At 43.8% G+C, this 24,550-nt stretch overlaps 1 protein-coding gene across 8 annotated transcripts in view; it reads right to left on the bottom strand.

Annotated features, from left to right (window-relative positions):
* Positions 1–24,550, bottom strand: part of nfyc (nuclear transcription factor Y, gamma) — a 128,582-nt gene that overhangs the window by 68,028 nt on the left and 36,004 nt on the right. For 7 of the 8 annotated variants that reach the window (XM_072502328.1, XM_072502320.1, XM_072502311.1 and 4 more), the window contains one exon: positions 20,280–20,351. The exons of the other annotated variant lie outside the window; for it this stretch is intronic. In XM_072502328.1, coding sequence (XP_072358429.1) covers positions 20,280–20,351 — 72 coding nt within the window. The remainder of the gene's footprint in view (positions 1–20,279; positions 20,352–24,550) is intronic. 8 annotated transcript variants of the gene reach the window in all.

Below are 24,550 nucleotides of genomic sequence, written 5' to 3'. Positions count from 1 at the left end.
TGAGGAAAGACTAATCAAAACATTTCCACTGACAGCACCTCACTAATATAATAATCTTAGGCTTGCATTAACACTACAATGAAGTTACTGTGAAAAGCCCCAGCTGCCACATTTTGGCAACTGTTTGGGTACACAGAGGGAGAATTCAGAATGTCCCCATTACCTAACAGCAGGTCTTTTGGGGATTTGTGGGAGGAAACCGGAGCACCCGGAGGAAGCCCATGCAGACATGGGAGAATGTGCAAACTCCCCACAGATAGTGACCCAAGCTGGGAATTGAACCTGGGCCCTGGAGCTGTGAAGCAACAGTGCTAACCACTGTGCCGCCCATATGCAAGGCGGTGAAGTACTGTTCACTCTGCAAAGCCCCATATATTCCAGTCGTTTCTAAGAAATTTAAAAAGCACTTCCAATTTTGTGTTAGTCAGCTGCAAGTTGAAACAGGATGTTGTCAAATGTTTATAAAATGATCACTATTCAAGATTAGCGGGAGTAATTCAAAAATTTCAGAAACTCCTTTATGTTCATCCTTCCATCAGGAATTCACAGCTACAGGGAGAACATTCAAACTTCTGTTATTTGCTGAACAGGTTTCAGTTGTTGCTTTAACAGGTGAGACACCACATACCTTGTACAACACGACAGGGTATAACTTTATTGGTACACTAAGAGCATTAAGTGATATTTAATGAAAAGATAGTTTGGTCTGATATTTTAAGTAAGGGTGAGGACCTTTTTAAATTAGACACCACACAACAGTACGCATCAGATATCCAGCTACTGGCCATTAGAAACATAAATCAGGCTACATGCAGCAAACATTTAAGCAAAACAGCAAACTCTTAATGTACAAGCACAGATCTTTACCAAGAATGCAAAACTGCACTCAAAATAATAATAATAATAATAATAATAATAATAATAATAATAACAACTTATTGTCACAAGTAGGCTTCAAAGAAGTTACTGTGAAAAGCCCCTAGACGCCACATTCCGGCGCCTGTTCGGGGAAGCCGGTACGGGAATTGAACCTGCGCTGCTGGCCTTGCTCTGCATTACAAGCCAGCTGTTTAGCCCACTGTGCTAAACCAGCCCCAGTTTTCACAATATTGTACTTAGTCCCTATGCAAGAGGGGTTCAAACAATGCAAGAGGAGAGCCCCCTTCTCCCCCCCCCCCCCATCCAGTGAGAGGAAGAATACCAGCAAGGGGGCAGAGTGACAGAGGCTCACCTGTGTCAGAAGCGTTGATTGGTGAGTATTTTCTCATATCTTTCAAAACTTATTTATTAGTAATTTTAAGGTTTTATACATAATAAATATGGCAGGGCAAGTGATTATGACTTCAAATGTGTGATCCCATAGAATGCCTACATTGTAGTAGGCCATTCGGCCCATTAACTCTGCACCGACCCTCTGAAAGAGCACCTTACCTAGGCCCACTCCCCGCCTTATGCCCGTAACCCTGTGCATTGATCATGGCCAATACAGCTAACCTGCACATCTTTGAACTGTGGGGGGAAACTGGTGCACTCGGGAGGAAACCCACACAGACCCGGTGAGAATATGTGTAATAATCCACAGGAGGCAGTGGTACCGTCACTACACCAGTATTTATTCGCAATAACTATATCCAAGAGCAGCTCCAAACAGTGTTGCTAGCATTGCAGTCAACTTAAGACTGGTTCACAAAGCCTACACAGGTGCTTATATGGGCCCCCTCAATGAGCTACATTGAGGGAGCTCATACTCCAATTGGTCAACCAATAATGCCAATTGGAGGTCATTACGCCCCCCCCCCCCAAGGTCCGAGGAATTGCTGCCAGCTGGCATTCCTCAGAGCTTTTCCTGCTCCTCATGTCCAGGTCTGTCACCTCTGTGTCGTCCGCCGGGTCGTTCTCAGACGTGGGTGGGGTGTACCTTATAGGTGCCTGACTTTTCCTTGACGACCTCCTTGGAAGTTGTTCTTCCTCCTCCTCGGGGAGAGGTGTTGCGGCGGCCTCGTCGAACGTGTCCATCTCCGACTCTGACGACTGGATGACGGGGTCTGGAGAAATTGCTCAGGGCTGGGGTGTGGGTATCTTTTCCGTCTTATTAAGTTCGGTCCGGAGCCCTCTACTATCGTCAATGGTAATCTGAGCAATTATTTGTCATATTCCACGGGTACCTGAGTCGTGCCTAGAATTTCCAGGGGTTCCCCAGTGTAGGTTTTAAGTTTTGTCGATGTTTTTGTTAGGGTTAGTGGCTGGAGTCCATCTTTGATTTTTTTTAAAGTGCTGCCACTCCCATTACTGATACGGCCTCACCCGTGTCTATTTCCATTATTGTCGGCCAACCGTTCACCCGTGGGGTAATCTTAATAGGTTCTGCTTTCTTCGTCGCAATATTATATAACTGTTCCCCTTCGGAGGAGGATGGGGCGTCTAGGTTGTGTACTTCCCTGCGTCCCCACCTGCTATTCCTCTTTTGCCACCTTCTTCTAGGGTTTCTGTCGCTGTTACCCCACTCTGTCTGGTGCCAGAAACGGTCCTTCTCTGTTGGGGGAGCCTCAGCCGGTAGTTCCCTCTGTCTCCAGTTAGTCCTAGCAGACTTGGGGGCAGTTCTGGGGTTTTCCTTTGGCCCTCTATTCCTCAGGCTTTTCCTGAGGGCGGCTATCTGGTAGCTGGACCCGTTGTGGTAGTCCCTCTCTCAGGTATCTACCTCCATTGGCGTGCCCTGTAGTTCCTGCGCCCCACTTGCTGTCTTTTCGAGGGACAGCGTGAGCTGTAACGCCCGCCTGCAGTCTAGCTGTGTTTCCGCCAACAGGCGCTTCTGTATTGTGAGGTTGTTTATGCCACACAGTAACCGGTCCCGAAGCATTTAATTTAGCGTCGGGCCGAACTCACATTTTTCCGGCCTTCAGGACCCGCCTTCCGGCCTTCAGGACCCGCGACAACGCAGAATCGCCGAGCAGAAACTTATAGCCAAGTTCCGCACACATGAGTGCGGCCTCAACCGGGACCTGGGATTCATGTCGCATTACATTCATCCCCCACCATCTGGCCTGCAAAATCCTACCAACTGTCCTGGCTTGATACAATTCACACCTCTTTAACCTGGGGTTACCCCATCTCTGGATCTGTAAAGATTTAATCACCTGCTAATGCTCACATTCCGAGCATTGTCTGGCATCTTTGAATTTGTCTATATATGTGTTTCTGGAACAGACCTCTGCATTCACCCGAGGAAGGAGCAGCGCTCCGAAAGCTAGTGACATCGAAACAAACCTGTTGGACTTTAACCTGGTGTTGTAAGACTTCTTACTGTGCTCACCCCAGTCCAACGCCGGCATCTCCACATCATCACATTTTTCCGCCAGCCTTCTCAGGCGGGTCAAGAAATTCGGGACTGACTCTCGGTCTTCCCGCTTTGTTGTGTAGAATCTGTACCTACGCAAAATGAGTGGTGGTTTTGGGTCATAGTGCTCGTCCACCAATTTCGTTAATTCTTGGAAAGGTATCGTGTCCGGCGTATCGGGATAAGTTAGACTACGTATAATGGCAAATTCTGAGGGTCCGCACGCCGACAGCAGTATAACCCGTTTGCTTTCGTCCCTCATCATCTCATTGGCCTGCAAGAAGTAACACATTCTCTCCACATACTGGGACCAGTCCTCAATAGTCGGGTCGAATGCATCTAACTTCCCAAAAAACGGCATTTTTGAAATAGCAAGGCTTACCCTCCGAGTGCGGCAGCTGGTCTCCGCAAGGTTCTTTGTTTACCTCATCGCCACTGTAATAATCCACAGGAGGGAGGGGTTCCGTCACTACACCAGTATTTATTCGCAATAACTATACCCAAGAGCAGCTCCAAACAGTGCTGCTAGCATTCCAGTCAACTTAAGACTGGTTCACAAAGCCTACACAGGTGCTTATATGGCCCCCCTCAATGAGCTATCATTGAGGGAGCTCATACTCCAATTGGCCAACCAATAATGCCAATTGGAGGTCATTACAATATGCAATGCAGTCACCCAGGATTGGATTCGAACCCACATCTCTGCCGCTGTGAGGCAGCAGTGCTAACCGCTGTGCCACCATTCAAGGCAAACACATCTGCAGTAAGTATCTGTAGCTGGAGGAACTCTGGCTCAGAGTCATTCAGTTTGACGGCGATCTGCAGGCACCGCTATGCATCAGGGATGGTGAAAAGTTACCCGTACACTTTATTCCAGGTGGCAGTCACACCTCTTAGGATATGGTCTTCTGATTTGGTCACTGGTCAGAGACAGGAGGACGTGACTGCAAATGAGGCAGGCAAGGGGATCAAGGCATAAAGTGGAGGTATCTCAGCTCTCACGTTGCCGAACAGTTTTGAGGTGCTTGCAACCTGTATAGATGAAAACGAAAGGACAAAGGATGAGTGGACTGACCAAGGCGCCATGAGTTGGCCAACTCCCGATTGAAAATGGAGAACGGTAAAGGCTGAAGGGAAATTCAGCCAACACAGTCAGAAACCAGCAGGTGCAGGTTTGCTGTGTAGTTAACTCTGCAAAAGCCCAGACAGCATCGATACCAGCGACCATCAGCATAATAATGTAGCAGCCATCTACATACTAATGAGCAATCCCCGGGAACAATAGCAACATTTGGGACACACAAAACTAAGCCAGACTCCCCGGCGCCAGCAGGAGCCAACACAAAAGAGGTCAACGAACACCTCAAGACCGCCCATCGATCAGGGAACCGCTCCAATATTGGAGAAATCGAACTAAGCGATTGGAACGAAGTCCAATCACCTAGAACCAGATACAGGGTCCGCCCCGAAAGGTGGGAAGCCCCTGGGGACTATAAAAGTTAAGCCCCAAGTTCAAATCGCTCTCCTTGACCGGGTCACTCAGCAACGCGAAGCAACCCGAGAGTGAACGGTCCAAGCTGCCGCATCCCTGAAGTAAGTCTCAAGTCAATGCTCGCTACAAGATAGGCGCTCCTAGCTACCAGTCCATACCGGCTTTGAAACCTGCAGTTGCAGATTCCGAACGAAAGGCCATTTGTTCCCCTGACCTGGTGGGCCAGTCCGAAGCTAAGTATAGGCCTGTTAGCTGTAGAAGTAGCTTAGAAGTAGAATTTGTGCATGAGTAGCGATTACTGTGTATGATAAATGTGCTTTGATTTGAATCTTACTAATTGGTGTGTTGAGTTATTGATCATTACTTGAACTTGAACCTCGTGGCGGTATCATAAAGATACCTGGCGACTCGAGAGCAAAGGTTATAAAACAGAGCCAATTGAACCAACCAAAAGTTAGCAACAACCATGATACAGGAAGACCTCCGTGCTGAGTGTGAATAAGAATGTAATGGTTGGTAGGAGACAGTATAATCAGGCAGAGAGCAGTTCTGCGCAGCTGAGATCAAGAGTCTGGTCATGTTGCCTACCTGGTGCCAGGGTTTGTGACATCAGAGGAACTTGCGGTTTGGGGGGCGGGGAGTAAGAGAAATGGGGTGTGGGAGAAATGGATTTTAATTTGTGCGGCACTAGCACCAGGGAAGCTGGGTGCTGTACCATTGGGACAGTCTTCACCTGAGCCATGTTGGGTGCAGTGTTCTGGTGAGTTGTATAACTGGGGCAGAAAAGTGGGCTTTAAATTAAATAGTTTATGGAAAGGGATCAAGTGTGGGAAAATATGATAAATTAAAGAGAAAAGAAATGATAATCATACATAGAAAATAGAAGCATTCAGTCCTTCGAGTCTGCTCCGCGATTCACTATCATGGCTGATCATCAAATTCAATAGCCTGATCCTGCCTTCCCCCATATTCCTTGATCCCTTTAGCCCCAAGAGCTATATCTATTCCCTTCTTAAAATTACACAATGTTTTGGCCTCAACTACCTTTGCTGGTAGTGAATTCTACAGATTCACCACTCTCTGGGTGAAGACATTTCTCCTCATCTGTCCTAAAAGGTTTACCCCTTATCCTCAAACAATGACCCCCTAGCTCTGGGCTCCCTCCACCATCAGGAACATTTTTCCTGAATCAACCTCGTCTAATTTTGTAGAATTTTATAAGTTTTAATCAGATTCCCTTACTCTTCTCTCAACTCCAATGACTATAATCCTAACTGACTTAGTTTCTCCACAATGTCAGTTCTGCCATCCCAGGAATCATCCTTGCTAACCTTCGCTGAACTCCCTCGATAGCAAGAGCATCCTCCTCAGATAAGGATATCAAAATAGCACACAATATTCCAGGTGTGGCCTTACCAATGCCTGTACAATTGGGAGTAAAACATCACTATTCCGATATTAAAATCCTCTCTCTATGAAGGCCAACATACCATTTGTTTTCTCTACTGTTTGCTGTACCTGCGTGCTCAATTTCAGCAACTGATGCTCAACGACACCAAGGTCCTGCTGAGTATCCACCTCTATTCAGTTTACACCCATTCAAGTAATAATCTGCCTTCCTATTTTTGCTACCGAAATGGAGAACCTCACATTTATCCACATTATACTGCATCGGCCTTGGAATTATTGAATTTACAGTGGAGGAGGCCATTTAACCCATTGAGTGCATCGGCCTTTGGAAAAAGCACCCTATTTAAGCCCACACCTGCACCTTATCCCTGCAACCCAGTAACCCCACCTAGCCTTTTTTGGACACTAAGGGCAATTTAGCATGGCCAATCCACCTAACCTGCACATCTTTGGACTGTGGAAGGAAACCTGAGCACCCGGAGGAAACCCACGCAGACATGGGGAGAACGTGCGGACTCCGCAAAGACAGTGACCCAAGCTGGAAATCGAACCAGAGACCCTGGAGCTGTGAAGCAACAGTGCTAACAACTGTGCTACCGTGCCGCCTTACCATGCATACGCCCACTCACTCACCCTGTCAAAATTACGCTGTAACATCTCTGCATCCTCCTCAGAATTCGCCCTCCCACCCAACTTTATACCTCCGCAAATTTGGAGATAACACATTTAGTTCCGTCCAAATCATTAATATATTATGTGAATTGCTAAGGTCCTAGCACAGATCCCAGCTGTATCCCACTAGCCGCTACCTGCCAATTGGAAAAAGACCCATTTATTTTAACTTTTTGCTTCCTGTCTGCTATCCAGCTTTCTATCCATCTCAAGACACATTCCGCAATTCCATGCACTTTAACTGTACATGCTGTCGAAGGCCTTCTGAAAATCTAAATAAACCACATCTACTGGTTCACCCTGGTCAACCCTACCATTTGTAAAACATGATTTCCCTTTCGTAAATCCATGCTGAATTTGTCTGTTTACAGCACTGCTTTCCAAATGCTGTGCTATGGAATCCTTGATAACAGATAGGCTCGCTTGTCTATAGTTCCCGTTTTCTCTCTACCTCCCTTTATGATGAATAGCGGGCTTACATTAACTACCCTCCATTCAGTAGAAGAATTAGAAAATGACCTCCAATAGATCTACTATTTCCAGGACTAGTTCCTCAAGTACTCTCAGATCAAAATCATCATTAGGCCCTGGGGATTTATCAACCTTTAACCCCATCAATTTCCCCACTCATACAGATTGTCATAATATACACCAGTATATCATGGTGCAGACACACACTGGGACCAATCAACACACAACACCGCAGCCAATCACCAGTGAGAGCACACGCACTATAAGGACAGGAGGCATAAGAGTTCCTGCTCATTCGAGTTGTAGCTAGCTAGGAGGACAGAGCTCACAGCCTGTAACACAGACATTCACCATGTGCTGAGTGCATCGACTGGTTAGGACAAGGCAAAGGTCTTTAGTTAAAGCTAGTATCGTATTAACCCACAATCTCAGTATGTTTAAACAGTTAATGATTCAATAAAATAGTGTTGCACTATTTCAAGTGTTGGTGACCTGTATGTGATCCAGAACACCCAACACATCACTGATATCCTTCAGCTCCTCACCAAAACTTGTATTTCTCAGAACTTCTGAAACACTTCACTTTGATCTTCACAAAGGAAGGCATGAACAAAGTACAAATTGAGTTCCTCGGACATTTTTTTGTTCTCCATTTTGTATTCCCTCGTTTCTGACCAAGGGGCCTACATTCGTTTTTGTCAATCTTTTTCTCTTTACATACCTATAGAAACTTTTACATTGAGTTTTTTATGTTCCCCGCTAGTTCATTCTCTGTTTTCCCCTTCTTGATCAATCCCTTGGTCAGCCTTTGCTGAATTTTAAACTGCTCCCAAGTCCGTTGCTTTTTCTTGCCAATTTATATTCTTCTTCTTTGAATCTAATACGATCTCTAATTTTCCTTGTAAGCCATGGATTGGCCACAGTTCCCTTTCCACTCTTGCACCAAATAGGAATAATAGTGTGGCAGGAGGGGACAGCATAGGGCTACGGTTGCAAAAATAGTAAAAGGATTGAAAGAGGGTGCCAAGTGGTTAGCACTGCTGCCTCAACAGCGCCAGGGAACCCGGTTCAATTCCGACATTGGGTGACTGTGTGAGGTCTGTACTGTTTCCCCATGTCTGTGTGGCTTTCCTTCCGGTGCTCTTGCTTCCTTCCACAATCCAAAGAAGACCAAAGAACAATACAGCACAGGAACAGGCCCTCCAACCCTGCGCTGATCAGTTGTCCTATCTCGATCAACCAACAGAGATATGCAGGTTAGGTGAATTGGCTATGCTAAATTGCCCATTAGTGTCCAAAAGGTTAGATGGAGTTACGGGGATAGGGCCGGGGGTGGGGGGTCGCTAGAATGAGCAGAATGGCCTTCTTCTGAATAGTAGGGATTCTATGAATATGAACTAAAGCTCTGTTTTCCAAATGCACTATCATTCAAAACAAAGTGGAGGAATTAAGTACTCAAATATAATGAATATATATGATCTGATAGCTATTACAAAGACAGGGCTGCAATAGGACAGTGGCTGAGACCCGAATATTTCAGGGTACAGACATTTCGGAAGGACAGAAAGCTAAGAAAAGGTGGAGGGGCAGCTTTGCAAATTAAGAATTGGATAAGTACATTGGAAAGGAATGAACATAGTTCTAGAGAATCAGTTTGGGTAGAGATGAGAAATGATAAAGGTAGGTTACTCATGGGAGTAGTTTAAAAGCCCAAAACAATAACCACAATGTAGGCCAGGGTAGGGAGGCTGGTTACAAAGGTATCGCAATGATGGTGATTTTAAACTACGTATCAATTGGACGAATCAGATTGAACAGGTAGCCTGGGAGAGGAGTTCAGAGTTTCCTGGAGCAAATTCTACACAGCTAACCAAACAGCAGGCCATCTTACTAAATCTGGTAATGTGCAACCAAGACATGATGGATTAATAATCTCATAGTAGAGGTGCATTTTGGTAGTAGTGATTATAATATGCAATGAATGTAGGAATTTAAAATGCAGTGTATTATTAGTATTTGGTGCAGTTAGGGTTAAAAGCCTGAGTTAGTGTATGACTGCTGCAGTCATGTCGTTAAAAGAAATCCTAGTTTGAAAGACAAGATTTTTGGAGCCAGGGGTGCAATTAAAGCATCGTTAAGAGTTTGGGGTAATGGATTGTTGTTTGGATTAAGGGACCTGTGGAGTTAATTAGATTTCAGCTTGGTAAGATTATGTAATTATTGGGAGATACCAGGGTATCAATCTTTTTTGCAGAAAAGCAGTTTAGGTGAGTGTTGGTTGGAGAGGTGAACAGAAGTCAAGCATCTCAGTTCAGCTAAAAGATAGGTCTGTAGCTTGATTAATAGATTCTTTCCGAGCAGTTCAGAAGAGTGTAATTCGAAGGCGAGCTGAAGCAGCTTCTGAAGAAATACTAGTAAAGTTTCTGAATGGTGCTGACAGGATTCAGATCTTTTCTTTAAAGCAGTGCCAAAGGATCTCTCTTTCTCAAAGAACATCTGTGCAAAGCAGGTATTCCCGAGGGCCAACTGAATGTAACAGTGGGGTGAGAGCAGAGATGGTTACTCTATTCACTGTATTAATTAGCATTGTTGAAGGGGTCATTGTAAGCTATTTTCTGGTGTGATATTGAAGATATTTTAATACTGTATTAGTAATAAAGTTTGTTTGAACATATCATTTCTTTACTTCTTCCTGGAGCAAGGTATCGTCTTACAAAATAAAAATTGGGGTTTCTGTCCCGTATCCTAGCGACTGTGGAGGTCTGGTCCGGGACTGTAATACATGACTGAATTTTGCATCGACTTTGAAGGAGAGACAAATGGGTTTAAAACTGGTCTTTTAAACCTAAAGGCAAATATGATGGTATGAAGACAGAGCTCGCTAAAATGAGCTGGCCCTTAGGTTAATGGTTAGATTAGGTAGAGATGCAGTCACAGATATTTAAGATTATTCACAACACTCAGCAAATGACATCCCATTGAGAAAGAAAGAGAGGAATGCACCGCCTGTGGCTAACTAAGGGAGTTAAGGTAGTATCAAATTAAAAGAAAAGACGTACAATTCCACAAGATCAATTTGACATTGGACAAAATGTAAAAACCAGCAAAGAATGACTAAAAGGAAAATAAGGATGGAGAAATTAGAATAAAAGAGAAAGTTAGCTGGAAAGCTAGCTGGGCAGCACGGTAGCACAAGTGATTAGCACTGTGGCTTCACAGCGCCAGGGTCCCAAGTTCGATTGGATCACTGTCTGTGCGGAGTCTGCACCTTCTCCGTGTCTGCGTAGGTTTCCTCTGGGTGCTCCGGTTTCCTCCCAGTCCAAAGACGTGCAGGCTAGGTGGATTGGCCATGATAAATTGCCCTTAGTGACCAAAAAAATGTTAGGAGGTGTTATTGGGTTACAGGGATAGGGTGGAAGTGAGGGCTTCAGTGGGTCGGTGCAGACTCGATGGGCCAAATGGCCTCCTTCTGCACTGTATGTTCTATGTATGAAATATAAAAAGAGAGTACATGTTTCTACAGGTATTTAAACAAGGTAAAGAGTAATTAAGGTGAGTGTTAGTCCTCTACAGAATGTGTCTGGAGAATTAACAACAGAAAATAAGGAAATGGCAGATGAATTGAACAGATATTATGCGTCAATCTTTACTGTAGAATAACAAATAACTGTGAACCAGGAAGTGAAAAAGGAGGAACTTAAAACAGTTAGAATCATCAGGGAAAGGTTACTGAGAAAATTATTCTAAATAAAAGCTGACAAGTTTCCAAATCATGTTGGACTTCATCCTCAGGTCTTAAACAAATTGTTACAGAGATAGTAAATGCGTTAGTTTTGATTTTCCAAAATTCCCTAGACTCAGCAAAGGTCCAACCAGATTGGAAAATGGCAAATGTACCTCCTTTAGTCAAGAAAAGGAGACAGAAGACAAGAAACTACAGGCCAGCTAGCTTAACATCCGTCATCAGGAGAGTGCTGGAATGTAGTAATAACGGATGTTATAGCAGGGCACTTAGAAAATATTGATGCAATCAGGCAGTCGACATGGTTTGGTGAAAGGAAAATAGTGTTTCATAGAATCTCTACACCGCAGAAGGATGCTATTCGGCCCATCAAGTCTGTACCACATCTCTGAAAGAGCACCCTATCTAGATCCATGTCCCTGCCCAATTCCCATGATCCCAGCTAACCTTTTGGACACAAGTGAAAATTTAGTACGGCCGATCCACCTAACCTGCACATCTTTGGACTGTGGGAGGAAACTGGAGAAACCCACGCAGAAACGGGAGGAAAAGTGCAAACTCCACACAATCATCCAAGGTTGGAATCGAACCCAGGATCCTGGTGCTGTGAGGCAGCAGTGCTAACCACTGTGCCACCGTGCATTCCTTTTATTCATTAATTTATTAGCGTTCTTTGAGGAAGTAACAAGCAAAGGGCACCCGTGAGTAATTTCCAGAGGCCTTTGATAAGGTGGGATGCCAAAGATTACTGCACAAGATAAGAGCTTATGGTGTAGGAGGTAACATAGATAGAGGATTGGTTAGCTAATAGGAAAGAGAGATTAGGAATTTTCAGTTTGTAACGAGTGGAGTGCCACAGGGATCAGTGCTGGTACCTCAACTATTTACAATCTATATCAATGTTTTGGATAAAGGGACAGAATGTGTTAGTTGGTATATTTGTTGATGGTACAATAAGCAGGTAGAAGAGTAAGCTAAGACGACCTCAGGAGTCTGCAAAGGGACATAGACAGGTGAAGGGAGTGGGCAAAAATTTGACAGATGGGAGTATAACGTAGGATGACATGAACTTGTCCACTTCGGCAGAAAGAATTTAAAAAGCATTCTCTAAATGGAGAGAGATTGTACAACTCTGGAGGCAGAGGGAGCAGGTGCAGCAAGTGATTAGGAAGGCAAATGGAATGTTATTTATTGCAAGAGGAATGGAATATAAAAGTAGGGATGTTTTGCTACAGTTGTACAGGGTATTGGTAAGTCCACATCTAGACTACTGTGCCCAATTTTGGTGTCTATTTTTAAGTATGGATATAATTTCATTAGAAGCAGTTCCAGGAACGTTCACTTGACAGATTCCTGGGATGTTATCTTATGAGGAATAATTGAACCAGTTGGGCCTGAATCATTGGAGTTTAGAAGAGTGAGACACAAGACCCTGAGGGGATTGACAGGGTGGATGCTGAGACCAGAACGAGAGGTCACAGTTTAGAAATAAGGGGTGTCCCAAGACAAAGATGAGGAGAAACCTTTGCTCTAAGAAGGTCGTGAGCCTGTGGAGTTCTGTTTCCCAGAGTGGCAGAGGCAAGGTCAGTGAATATTTTTAAGGCCAAGGTAGATACATTCTTGATTATTAAGGGAGTCAAGTGTTATAGAACATAGAAAAATACAGCACAGAACGGGCCCTTCGGCCCACGATGTTGTGCCGAACCTTATCGGTGTGTTAAGCAGGAAAGTGGCATTAAGGTCACAATGAGAGCAGCCATGATCTTACTGAATGGCAGAGCAGGCTCGAGGAGCCGCACGCCCTGCTCTTAATTCAAAAGTTTATACAGTATGTATCCCCTCAACAATATTCCATTAGAAATTCTACATTCATACTTACAATAGAAACTGCCAATTTAAAACCAATTTTGCTACAATTATACATTCCCCCTCCACAAGAGGTTACTTCACTTAGTGACAGGGAGTGCAATTACAGCGTGACAAGATTACATAAGGAGTTTCCATTAATAGCATGGACATATTTCTATTGAAATATAAAGTCAAAAAAGAGTGAATGTTATTACTTTAAAATAGCAACTGAATTATGTCTGGGGGAACGTCCGGGGCTGTGTACCCACTCACTTTCAACCCTGCTTCATTCGATGGTGACATATGTTTCTTGCCTGTGTGCAATGCCACAGGACCATATGTTCACATGTTGTTTCCTTTCTGCCATTGAATCTCACATCAGGTTAATCTGTAAAAAGTGGAACTAATGCAAAGTTGCTGTAATGGATTAAGAATTAGTTATGTCCCTAACACTTGTGGCATGGTGACACTGTTTAGCACTGCTGCCTCACAGCTCCAGGGTCCCAGGTATAATTTTTGGCCTCGGGTGGCTGTGGAGTATGCACATTCTCGCCATGTCTGCTTCTCCCCGTGTCTGCTTGGGTTTCTTCCTGGTGCTCAGGTTTCCTCCCACAATCCAAAGATGGGCAGGTTAGGTAGATTGGCTATGCTAAATAGCCCCTCAGTGTCCAGGGTTTGCGGAGATGGGGTTCTCTTTGGGAGGGTCGGGGACTCGATGAGCCGAATGGCCTTCGTGTCCAAAAGGTTAGGTGGGGTTACTGTGTTACGGGGACAGGGTGGAGGTGTAGGCTGAAGTAGGGTACTCTTTCCAAGGGCTGGTGCAGACTTGATGGGCCGAATGGCCTCCTTGTGCACTGTAAATTCTAGGATCGTTTGGTGTCTCATTGGGATTAGAATTAGGAACACTGCTTTCTGTCTTTTTAATTTAGAGTACCCAATTATTTTTCTAATTAAAGGGCAATTTAGCATGGCCAATCCACCTAACCTACACATCTTTGGGTTGTGGGGGTGAAACCAACGCAAACACGGGGAGAATGTGCAAACTCCACACAGCCTGCGGCCCAGGGCTGGGATACGAACTGGGGTCCTCAGCGCCGTAGTCCCAGTGCTAACCACTGCGTCACGTGCCACCCCGGAACACTGCTTTCTATGATGAATGGCCGGTCTATAAATTTGGGGGAAATTATCTCCAATTTTGAAGATGATTTGCATCAAATTTGTTTCTGGAAGACAGATATACATATGCTGGGAGAATGGGCAAATCTCTAAATAGTATTAAAGCTAGAAAAGTACATTATGAAGTACATGGGCAGGACCAATACCAAACATACTTGCACCTTACATGGAACCAAACTAAGATCCCTGGAGTGGGAAAAAGATCTTTGTCTTAAAGTCTCCAAAGGCTCATGGACAATGCTGAGGAATCATAACCAAATAGGGCATTAGAATTGATTTTCAGAACTTCTCAATATATAACAAAGCCCACACCATTTTGTTCTTATAAAAGACCTGGGTTACACATTTAGAATACGGCATTCAGGTTGGTCTCCTCCTATGGAGGGCGAGATAGAAGCTTGGAAATGGGTTCAGAGGAGGAGGGCGAGTCAAGGTATATACAATGGTTAGATTGCATTGCTACTGATGGATAACTTTAAGGAAAAGTAGTATTCATGTGCATAAGGGTAAGACTAGCTTTGCACCGATTCCAACGGCTTGAAAGGATATTGGAGTGGGAGGTTCCAGTTGTTGTGGTCCACGTTGGGACAAACAATATAGGCAAGACTAGGAAAGTGGACGTGTTTGGGGAATTAGGAACAAAATTAAAGAACAAATCCTCAAGGATTATAATCTCAGGATTACGACCCGAGCCGTGCAGATTGGCATAGGGATGAGAATATTAGGGAAGTAAACATGTGGCTAAAGGAGTGGTGCAGGAAAGAGGGGTTCCATATCATGGGGCACTGGCATCAGTATTGGGACAGGAGGGATCTGTACTGTTGGGATGGTCTCCACCTGAACCGATCTGGGACCAGTGTTCTAGCGCAAAGGATAAATGGGGTGGTCACAAGGGCTTCAAACTAACAAATTGGGGGGGGTAACAACTACAAGAAGTATAATGGTTAATGGGAACTAAAGCAAGTCAGTATATGAGGAGAAGGTAGAGGTTAATAGGATGAACAGGCAGAGCCAGTCTAACGACGAAGGAGGGGAAAGGAAACGTAAATCAAAATATCGGGTGACTGTGGGAGTGCAAGTTGGGGATGAGGCGGAGTGTTATCAGAGATTAATGAAGGAGGTCAGAATATGTGAAAAGCATAAGAAAATACTGTAAGGGAAAGACAAATCAGTAGGACATATTTACCTAAATTCACGCAGTGTTTGGAATAAGGTCAATGAGTTGACAGCACAAATAGAGACAAATGGGTAAGATTTGGTAGGGTTACTGAAACATTGTTGCAGGGGGACCGGGACTGGGAGTTGAATGTTCAAGGGTACTTAATATTCTGAAAAGATAGACAGAATGGAACAGCAGGTGAAGTTGCTTTATTGGTTAAAGATGATATCAAGGCTATATTAAGAAATGATATTGGCACTAAAGGCCAAAATGTTGAATCGATCTGAGTGGAAATAAAAGACAAGGGGAAAAAAACTTCTTGGTCGGAGCAATTTACAGGCTCCCGAGCAATACATTCAAAGTGGGACATAGTATAAACCAAGAAATAATGGGGGCTTGTAAGGCGGGCACAACAGTATTCATGGTTGATCTTAATATGAATATTGACTGGATTAATCAATTGGCAAGGGTAGCCTCGAGGGAGATTTCTGAGAATGCATGAGGAATTGTATCTCAGAAAAATATGTTATGAAGCCAACCAGGGAGCAGACTACTTTAGATTTTGTATTATGCAATGAAGAAGGGTTGATAAATAGTCTTGTCGTTAAGTATCCTCTTGGAACGAGTGATCACAGAATGCCAGAATTTCTAACTCAGATTGAGCGAGAGAAGACAGAGTGTCATACTAGAGTTTCAGCATTGGGCAGAGGTAATTATACAGTCCTGAGGAAAGAGTCGGCCCAAGTAGACTGGTCACAGATAATTGAGGGTAGGACAGTTCAGGAACAATGCCGGATGTTTAGGTAGATATTAAATACCCCTCAATTAAGGTATATGCCTGAGAGGAAGAGGAATTGTAAAAGGGAGAAAAACGTTCCATGGCTAAATAAGGATGTCAGGGAAGACAGAAAGGCAAAAACTGGAGCATACCATACTACAAAAGCTACTGGTAGGCTGGGGGTTGGGAGAACTTTAAGGTTCAGCAAAAGGCTACTAAAAATAAAATCAAAGAGTCAAGATGAACTACGAAAGAAACCAGAAGAAAATATAAACACTTACCAAAAACTTCTACAGGTATATAAAGAGGAAAAGAAAATAGCTCAAGTAAATGTTGGCCCTTTTGAGGACGCTACTGGTAAGGTAATAATGGGGAACTCAGATGGCAGAGGCACTGAACCAATATTTTGCCTGTTTTCACAGGAAAAGATGATCAAACATTTCCAAAAACTACAGTTAATGCAGGAGGAACTTGGTGCAATAAACACCACTAGGGAGATGGTATTGAATAAACTGATGAGATTAAAGGCAGAGAAGTCTCTGGAACCTGATGGCCTGAACCCTAGGGTATTAAGGGAGGTAGCAGCAGAGATAGTGGATGCAGTGGTTATATTTCAGAATTCCCTGGATTCTGGATGGGTCTTGGTGGATTGGAAACATGCTAATGTGACGTCCCTATTCAAAAAGGGAGCAAGACAAAATGTAGGAAACGACAGACTGGTTAGCTTGACCTCGGTGGTGGGGAAGTCCTTAAATCACTGAGGAGATGACTGAACATTCGGAAAGACAAAGCTGAATCCACCATTGTCAGCATTGTTCGTTTGAAGAGTACATCATGCTTGACAAACTTGCTCGAGTTATTTGAGGACGTAACCAGCAAGGTAGATAATGGGGAACATATGGACGTGGTATATCTAGACCTCCAGAAGGCGTTTGACAAGGTGCCACATAAAAGACTGATCTAGAAGGTGAGATCACAGGGGATTGGGGGGTAGAGTACTAGATTGGATTGAGGATTGGCTGACTGGCAGAAAGCAGAGGGTTGGGATAAATGGGTCCTTCTCTGGTTGGTGAACTGTAACTCGCGGGAAGCCATAGGGGTCAGTCCTCGGACTTCAGCTGTTTACAAGCTATATAAATGATCTGCAATCAGGGACAGAGTGTAACAGCAAAATCTGCGGATGATACTAAAATAGGAAGGAAAGCAGGCAGTGAAGAGAAACATTTTACAGATGGGTATAGATAGGCTAGGAGATTGGGCCAAAGTTTGACAGATGGAGTTTAATGTAGGCAAGTGTGAGGTTATCCATTTTGGCCGAAAAAAAAATAGAAAGGTAATTATTATCTAAATGGGAAGTAGATTCAAAATGCATCTGGGCAGATGGATCTGGGCGTCATTGTTCATGAATTGCAAAAAGTCGGATTGCAGGTACAGCATGTAATTAAAAAGGCAAGTGGAATGTTAGAGTTTATTGTGAGACCATATTTGGAGTATTGTATCCAGTTTTGGTCTCCTTATTTGAGGAAGGATGTGGTAGCATTTGAGGCAGTTCAGAGGAGGTACACCAGATTGAAAGGGTTAGAATCACTACAGTACAGGAGGCCAGTCAGCCCTTTTGAGTCTGCACTGAACACCCTACCTAGGCACAGGACCCATCCTATTCCCATAATCCAACAACCCCACCTAACCTTTTGGACACTAAGGAGCAATTTATCATGGCCAATCCACAGTGTGACGAATTTGTGGAGCTCACTGGCCCACAGTGCGGGGGAATCGGAGTTTTTAAATGGTTTCAAGGAGGTGGTCAATATATTTCTGCTAATAAACAGATTAAAGGGATATGGGGAACAGGTGGCAGGTAGATTTGAGACCAGGAAGAAATTAGCCATGATCTGATTGAATGGCGGAGCAAGCTCGAAGGGCTGAATTGCCTACTTCTGCTCTGATTCCTGCGATCCTATGTAAGATTTTATCCTACAGATAACTGGATTGTGAGGCATGGTTGGCAGAAATGAAAAGTGATTAAAACAATTCTGTGGTGTTGCACACAGAGAATTAAGACCATATCGGGACAGTAATACACCAGAAGATAGTAGATCTTTCGAACGAGTTGGTAGTTCATTGGTCAAGTGCTTCCTTCAAAAAAGAACTAGACCAGAGATCATATTGTTAAGGGAGGTAGGCAAGACACTAGTAATACGACTCAGGGTGAATCTGGTTCTTGAACTAGTTTTATTGCCCAAGGGAATCAGGAAGAAATCTCCTGATTTCTCTTCTTCATCTCACACTCCCCTTCTAATTTTTTTTCCCTGTCTTTTGCTTCTCCAAGAAATTGAATATATGCTGGTGGGTGAGACGTTCTCCCAGTGTTTGTGTAGGTTTCCTCCGGGTGCTCCAGTTTCCTCCCCCAAAGTCCCGAAAGACATGCTTGTTAGGTGAATTGGACATTCTGAATTCTCCCTCTGTGTACCCGAACAGGCGCCGGAGCGTGGCAACTATGGGATTTTCACAGTAACTTAATTGCAGTGTTAATTGTAAGGCTACTTGTGACACCAATAAAGATTCTGATTATCACAATGACTCTGGGATCACAACTACATGGAGCTGAATTGATGGACAGATTGGGCTGGATTCACCACTTGTCGGGATTCTCCGTTGTGCCGGCAGCCCAGGGATTTTCCCGACGGCATGGGGCTGCCCACAATGAGACGGAGAATCCCGGGGGCTCGCCGCACCAGGACATATGTTTGCATGAAGATGGAGTGGGCAGAGGATACAATCTCCTGAAATTTTGCTTGCACTTCAAGGTGCAAATTACTTCCTTAAAAATGGCTCCAAACAATGTACTAACGCACAACATCCATAAAATTCTAGCTTCCGGTTTTCAGTGGAAGTTCCTAGATTTAGTGGCCAGATTGGAAGCGTTTCAGTGTACCACCGAATGATACTTCCATTACCAGTACTACATTTTCTTTGTCGCTCCATGATGCAGCCAACAACATAAGTTTTCCAACTTGTCCCAGGATGTTCAAGTGTGCACAATGACATCAGGTTTTGTCCCCTCATAAATAAAAACAGAAAATTCTGGAAATACTCCACAGTTAACGTTTCAGGTCTTTACCAGACTCCCGAGTATTTCCGGCATTTTCAGATTTACAGCATCTGAAATATTTATTCTTTTACCCACCTCATTAGATTTCTGTACCTGCCAAGTTACAATTTCGGTTGCTATACGCAAATCGAGAATTTTTCTGCAATTATAGCTGATTCTCCAATACTGTCTTTCAGACGAAAAGAAGTCCCCAGGAGTGTCAATATTTGTGGACTGTCCACCCACATTGAAACGCTAGGAATTTGGGCTACTGGTAAACATCACATTCCAGTAGGAAATGGACGCTAGAGCAGGGCTGGAACAGTTATCAATAAGAGCTCAGATTAAGAAGTCAGAAAGCCAAGCTTAGGGATCTTCATAACCGTGTTGATGTTCTGCCTATTACACACTCCCAGTCATATTTTAAGAAATCAAAATTTTCCGGTCTTTGTTCACTTTCAGACGTAGCTACTGCTTTTTCCAAAAAACTTCAGCCCACAGTTTTCAACTCATGATGGCTTTATTTAAAAAAAACACTTAAAATAAATTGCATTTGTGTTGTGTAACCAGAGAAACAGTTTACAAAGATTGAATGGAAATGTATCAACAGTCGGCTAGTGTGTGATTTTGTTAATGAATGTTTAAGTGTTTTGAGATGGAAGCAGATAAATCCTAGTTACACAATGTTTTAGTTTGGTTGCTAAGCTATTGGGTTAAAAGAAAGAAAGCATAAAAATGGACTGAGTGATAAAATCTGTGGCTAAACATTTCCATTCTAAGTGAAATGGCACCACTCATCACCCTTTGTAAAATTAACATGCAAGAGTCAATCATTGGCTTTTCCATTGCTTCATCGAGATAGCAAGGCAGCTGACCGGTGCAGACCAAAAAGGTTCCTGATTTGATCATGTCATCCCTGGCAAAAGCACAAGTGCTACAATTAGACAATTATCAGTATTCCTGGACTCATGAGGGGAGGGATGGGAGAGAAAGAAAAAAATCAGGCAGTCTTCCCACTCCTAATAGTTCATGCTACAAGTGCACGAGTGACGAAAGTCCTCCTATATAAACTGGACAGATAACCTGTTACCAAGATATCACTGTACCTTTACATCTTCATCAAGCTTCATAATCTTCTTGATACGAGCCAAGGGAAGATCTTGCACCTTAAAATCATTCTGTTGGGTCAGAAATGAAAAGAGAGCCAGAGAGAGTTAAAACACTAAGGTTGCTTTAACATCCAGGATATATAACTCTACCATGGAAATTACCCCAGCCACATTTAAGCCTTGTCTAGATAAGTGGCCTGCAAGGTTTTCTGCAAGTTTTCCGTGTCTTTGTGGGTTTTCTCCGGGTGCTCCGGTTTCCTCCCACAGTCCAAAGATGTGCAGGCTAGGTGGATTGGCCACGTTAAATTGCTCTTGGGTTCGGTGGGGTTACTGGGTTACGGAGGTGTGGGCTTAAGTAGGGTGCTCTTTCCAAGAGCCGGTGCTGACTTGATGGGCCGAATGGCCTCCTTCTGCACTGTAAATTCTATGATTCTATGAAGATCAGAACTACAGTCCATCTCAAACAGATTCTCAGTTATACAAATCCCTCGATCACTTGTTTTTGCACTTTTGGCTGAGACTGTGAAGTGCTGCTCTGGGTGTGGATCAGAGAATGGAGAGCAACATATTACAAGCCCATCTCCAACCCACCAATCACAAACAGCATAGTCCTACTCCCCAAAGCATTAGCCATTCGAATATTAATTTTAAATTACACGTTTCAGCATGAAGGGATTAACTTTATAACAAAGAGAATTAACATTGAGATTCTTTGGAACTTAAAACTAAATTTGCTTAAAGCTTATTAAAAGTTAGTCTTCAACATGGGGAAATGTATAAAAAGCAGCAAGCATCAGCCAAAAGAGGTATTAGGCAAGCTAAAATTAATTGTGAAAGAATGTAGTTTGTTGCTCAGGAGTCAAAAGCTAAACAAATATTTCCTGGGAGGATTGTGGGGTTGCAGGAGATTACATAGAAGCAGGGGTGAGGCCAGGGAGGAATCTGAAAAATGGATGAGAATTTTAAAATCGAGGCGTTGCTTAACAAGGAGTCCATATAGGTCTATGAGCATGTGAATAACGATACAATATCATAATACCAGCAATGAGGATATAGGCAGCAGTTATTTGGATCAGCATTAAAGTTTATGGAGGTTAGAAGATGAGGCGCCAGCCAGAAGCATATTGGAAGTCAGGTCTAAAGATAACAATGCCACAGATGAGGTTTTCAGCAGCAAATTAGTGGAGATGCAGCAGGATCAGGTGATGTTACAGATGTGGAAATATGCAGGCTTAGTGATGACACAGATCTTATATCTTGATCCAAACATGGACAAAAGTAGAGGTAATGGCATAGTGGTAAATCACTGGGCTAGTAATTCAGAGGCTCAGGCTAATGGTATGTACGCAGGTTCAAATCCCACCAAAGCAGCTGCTGGAATTTAAATTAAATTAAAAACTAGCACCACCCATCCTCAGCTGATGAATATGTATTCCTCCATGTTGAACGCCAATTGGATGAGCACAGAGGGTGGCAAAGGCTCAGAACATACTAGTGCAGTGGTTAGCATTGTTGCTTCACAGCACCAGGGACCTGGGTTTGATTCCCGGCTGCACGTTCTCCCTGTGTCTGTGTGGGTTTCCTCTGGGTGCTCCAGTTTCCTCCTACAAGTCCCGAAAGACATGCTTGTTAAGGGAATTGGGCATTCTGAACTCTCCCTCAATGTACCCGAACGTGCGTCGGAATGTGGCGACTAGAGAATTTTCACAGTAGCTTCACTGCAGTGTTAATGTAAGCCTACTTGTAACACAAATAAGGATTTTTATACTCTGGTTGGGGGATTTCAATATCCATCACCAAATATTTTGGGGGGGGGGGGGGGGGGGGGTGGATTAATGCATCTGTCCATGACAGTATCGATAGGAGTGACCATCCTTATGGAGACGAAGTCCCGGCTTCACACTGATGACACCACTGTGCTAAATTAGATAGATTTAGAACTGGTCCAACAATCCAAAACTGGGAATCCTGTGAGGTGTTGTGGGTCACCATCAGCGCATAATTGTATACAACCACAATCTGTAAACGCATGGCCTGGCATATCCCCCTCTCTACCATTACCACCAAGTCAGGAGATCAACCCCGGTTCAGAGTGCAGGAGTGTGTGCCAGCAACACCAGACATACCTAAAATTAGGTGTCAATCTGCCGAAACGATAAAACAGGGATACTTACTATTCTAACAGCAGAAACAGCAAGCGATAGGCAGGGCCAAGTGACCCCACAAACAACAGATCAGATCAACGCTTTGCAATCCTGCTATACCCAGCCATAAATGTTGGTAGACAATTAAACTAATAGGACGAAGAGGCTGCACAAATGATGGAGGAGTTCAGCGCAAAAGACAATGGCTGCAAATGTTTCAGCCTGAAGTGCCGAGTGGGCGATCTATCTCAGCTTGCTCTCAAAGACCCCAACATCACAGCCTTCAACCAATTTTAATAATTTCACAGGGTATCAAAAACGGCTACTGACAACACTCCTCCAATATTAGTGATGACTTGCTGTACTCGAAGCCAAGCTGTTCCAGTACAGCTACAACACTGGCATCTACCCAATAATATGGATACTTGCCCAGATATGTCCTGTTCACAAAATCAGCCTGTTCTCAATCATCAGCAAAGCGATGGAAGGGTGACTATGATATTAAATGGCACCTTCACAACAAAAGCCTCCTTTCTGACAGTTTGGGTTCTGCTACGGCCCACAAACCAGACCCTATTACAGCCTTTGTCCAACCACATGGGCAAAACACCCGACCTCAAGGAGGTGAGGCGAGAGCGCCCTTGAAATTAAGGCAGAATTTGACCAAGTGTGGCATCAAGAAGCCGTCACAAAATTGAAGTCAATGGGAATCAGGGGGAAATCTCTCCACTGATTGGAATCAGACCGAACACAAAGAAATTGATTGTGATTGGCCCAACCAACTTCAGCTATTTCATCAATGACCTTCCATTCATCATAAGATCACAAGGGGTGCTTGTTGATGATTGCAAAATGTCCTCTAACTTTCCTAACTCCACATTTTCTGAAGCAATCGGTGTCCATATGCATCAACACCCGAGCAATATTGAGGCTTGGACTGTAAGTGGCAAGTAACATCCGGCCAAACAGGTGCCAAGCAATGACCATCTCCAAAGAAAAAAAAATCTAACCATAGACATTCAATGGCATTACCATCGCTGAACTTTCAACATCATTTATCATTATCAACATCCTGGGGGTTTGGACCAGCCACATAAACACTATGGCTACAAGAGCAGATTAGAGGCTTTGAATTCTGCAGCAAGTAATTCACTACCCTACCTTATTTTCCAAAGCTTGTCCAAACCCACAAAGCATAAATCAGGAGTGTGGTGGAATACTCTCAATTGCCTGGATGAACGTGGCTCCAGTTCTAAGTTCGACACTACCCAGAACAAAGTAGCTCACTTGATTGGCACCCATTCACCACGTCAAACATTCACTTCTTCACCACCAACGAATGAAGGCAGCAGTGTGTATCATATACATGATGCACTCCGTAACTCACCAAGGCTCTTTTGATAGCATCTTCCAAACCAATTATTTCTTATTAGCTATAAACAGAAGGGCAACAGATGCACAGGAACACCACCACTTGAAAATTCCCCTCCATGGTACACATCATTCTGACTTGGAACTGGTATCACTGTTCCTTCACTGTCGCTGGGTCAAAGTCCTGGAACAGCATTTCTAACAGCACTATAGGTGTTGCTATACCACATGGACTGTAGGTTAAAGTAGTTGGCTCACCTACAACATTTCTAGGCCAAATAGAGAGGTGGAACAAATGCTTGTGTAGCTCATGATGCCAACATCTTGTGAAAAAGAGCTGAATGCCAAAAGGTTAGGCGAGAGTAACTGACACTGGCAACATGGCAGCATCCAACCTTGTGGCATCAAGAAGCTTCATTAAATTGAAGGCAGTTGGAATCAGGGGGAAAAAAAACTCTGCTGGTTGGGGTTGGGAGTCAAAGAAAGATGGTTTGATTGTCGGAGGTCAATCAGCTCAGTTCCATAATGTTGCTGCACAGTTCCTCAGGGCAAAACCATCTTCAGTTGTGTCAATGAACTTCCCTCCAGACAGTGGGAATGTTCGCTGGTGGTCAGCGTTCAGTACTATTTGCAGCTCCTTAGATAACAAAGCAGTTCATGCAGGCATGCAGCAACATTCTGCCTTGAGCTAATATGTGGCAATTAATCTATGCACTTCCAAGTGCTATGCAATGACCATTTCCAATAATAAAG

Source organism: Scyliorhinus torazame, chromosome 1 (genome assembly GCF_047496885.1).
Source record: "Scyliorhinus torazame isolate Kashiwa2021f chromosome 1, sScyTor2.1, whole genome shotgun sequence".
NCBI lineage: Eukaryota > Metazoa > Chordata > Chondrichthyes > Carcharhiniformes > Scyliorhinidae > Scyliorhinus > Scyliorhinus torazame.
The sequence above is the reverse complement of the archived record's forward strand: the minus strand, read 5'-3'. Positions and strand labels throughout refer to the sequence as shown.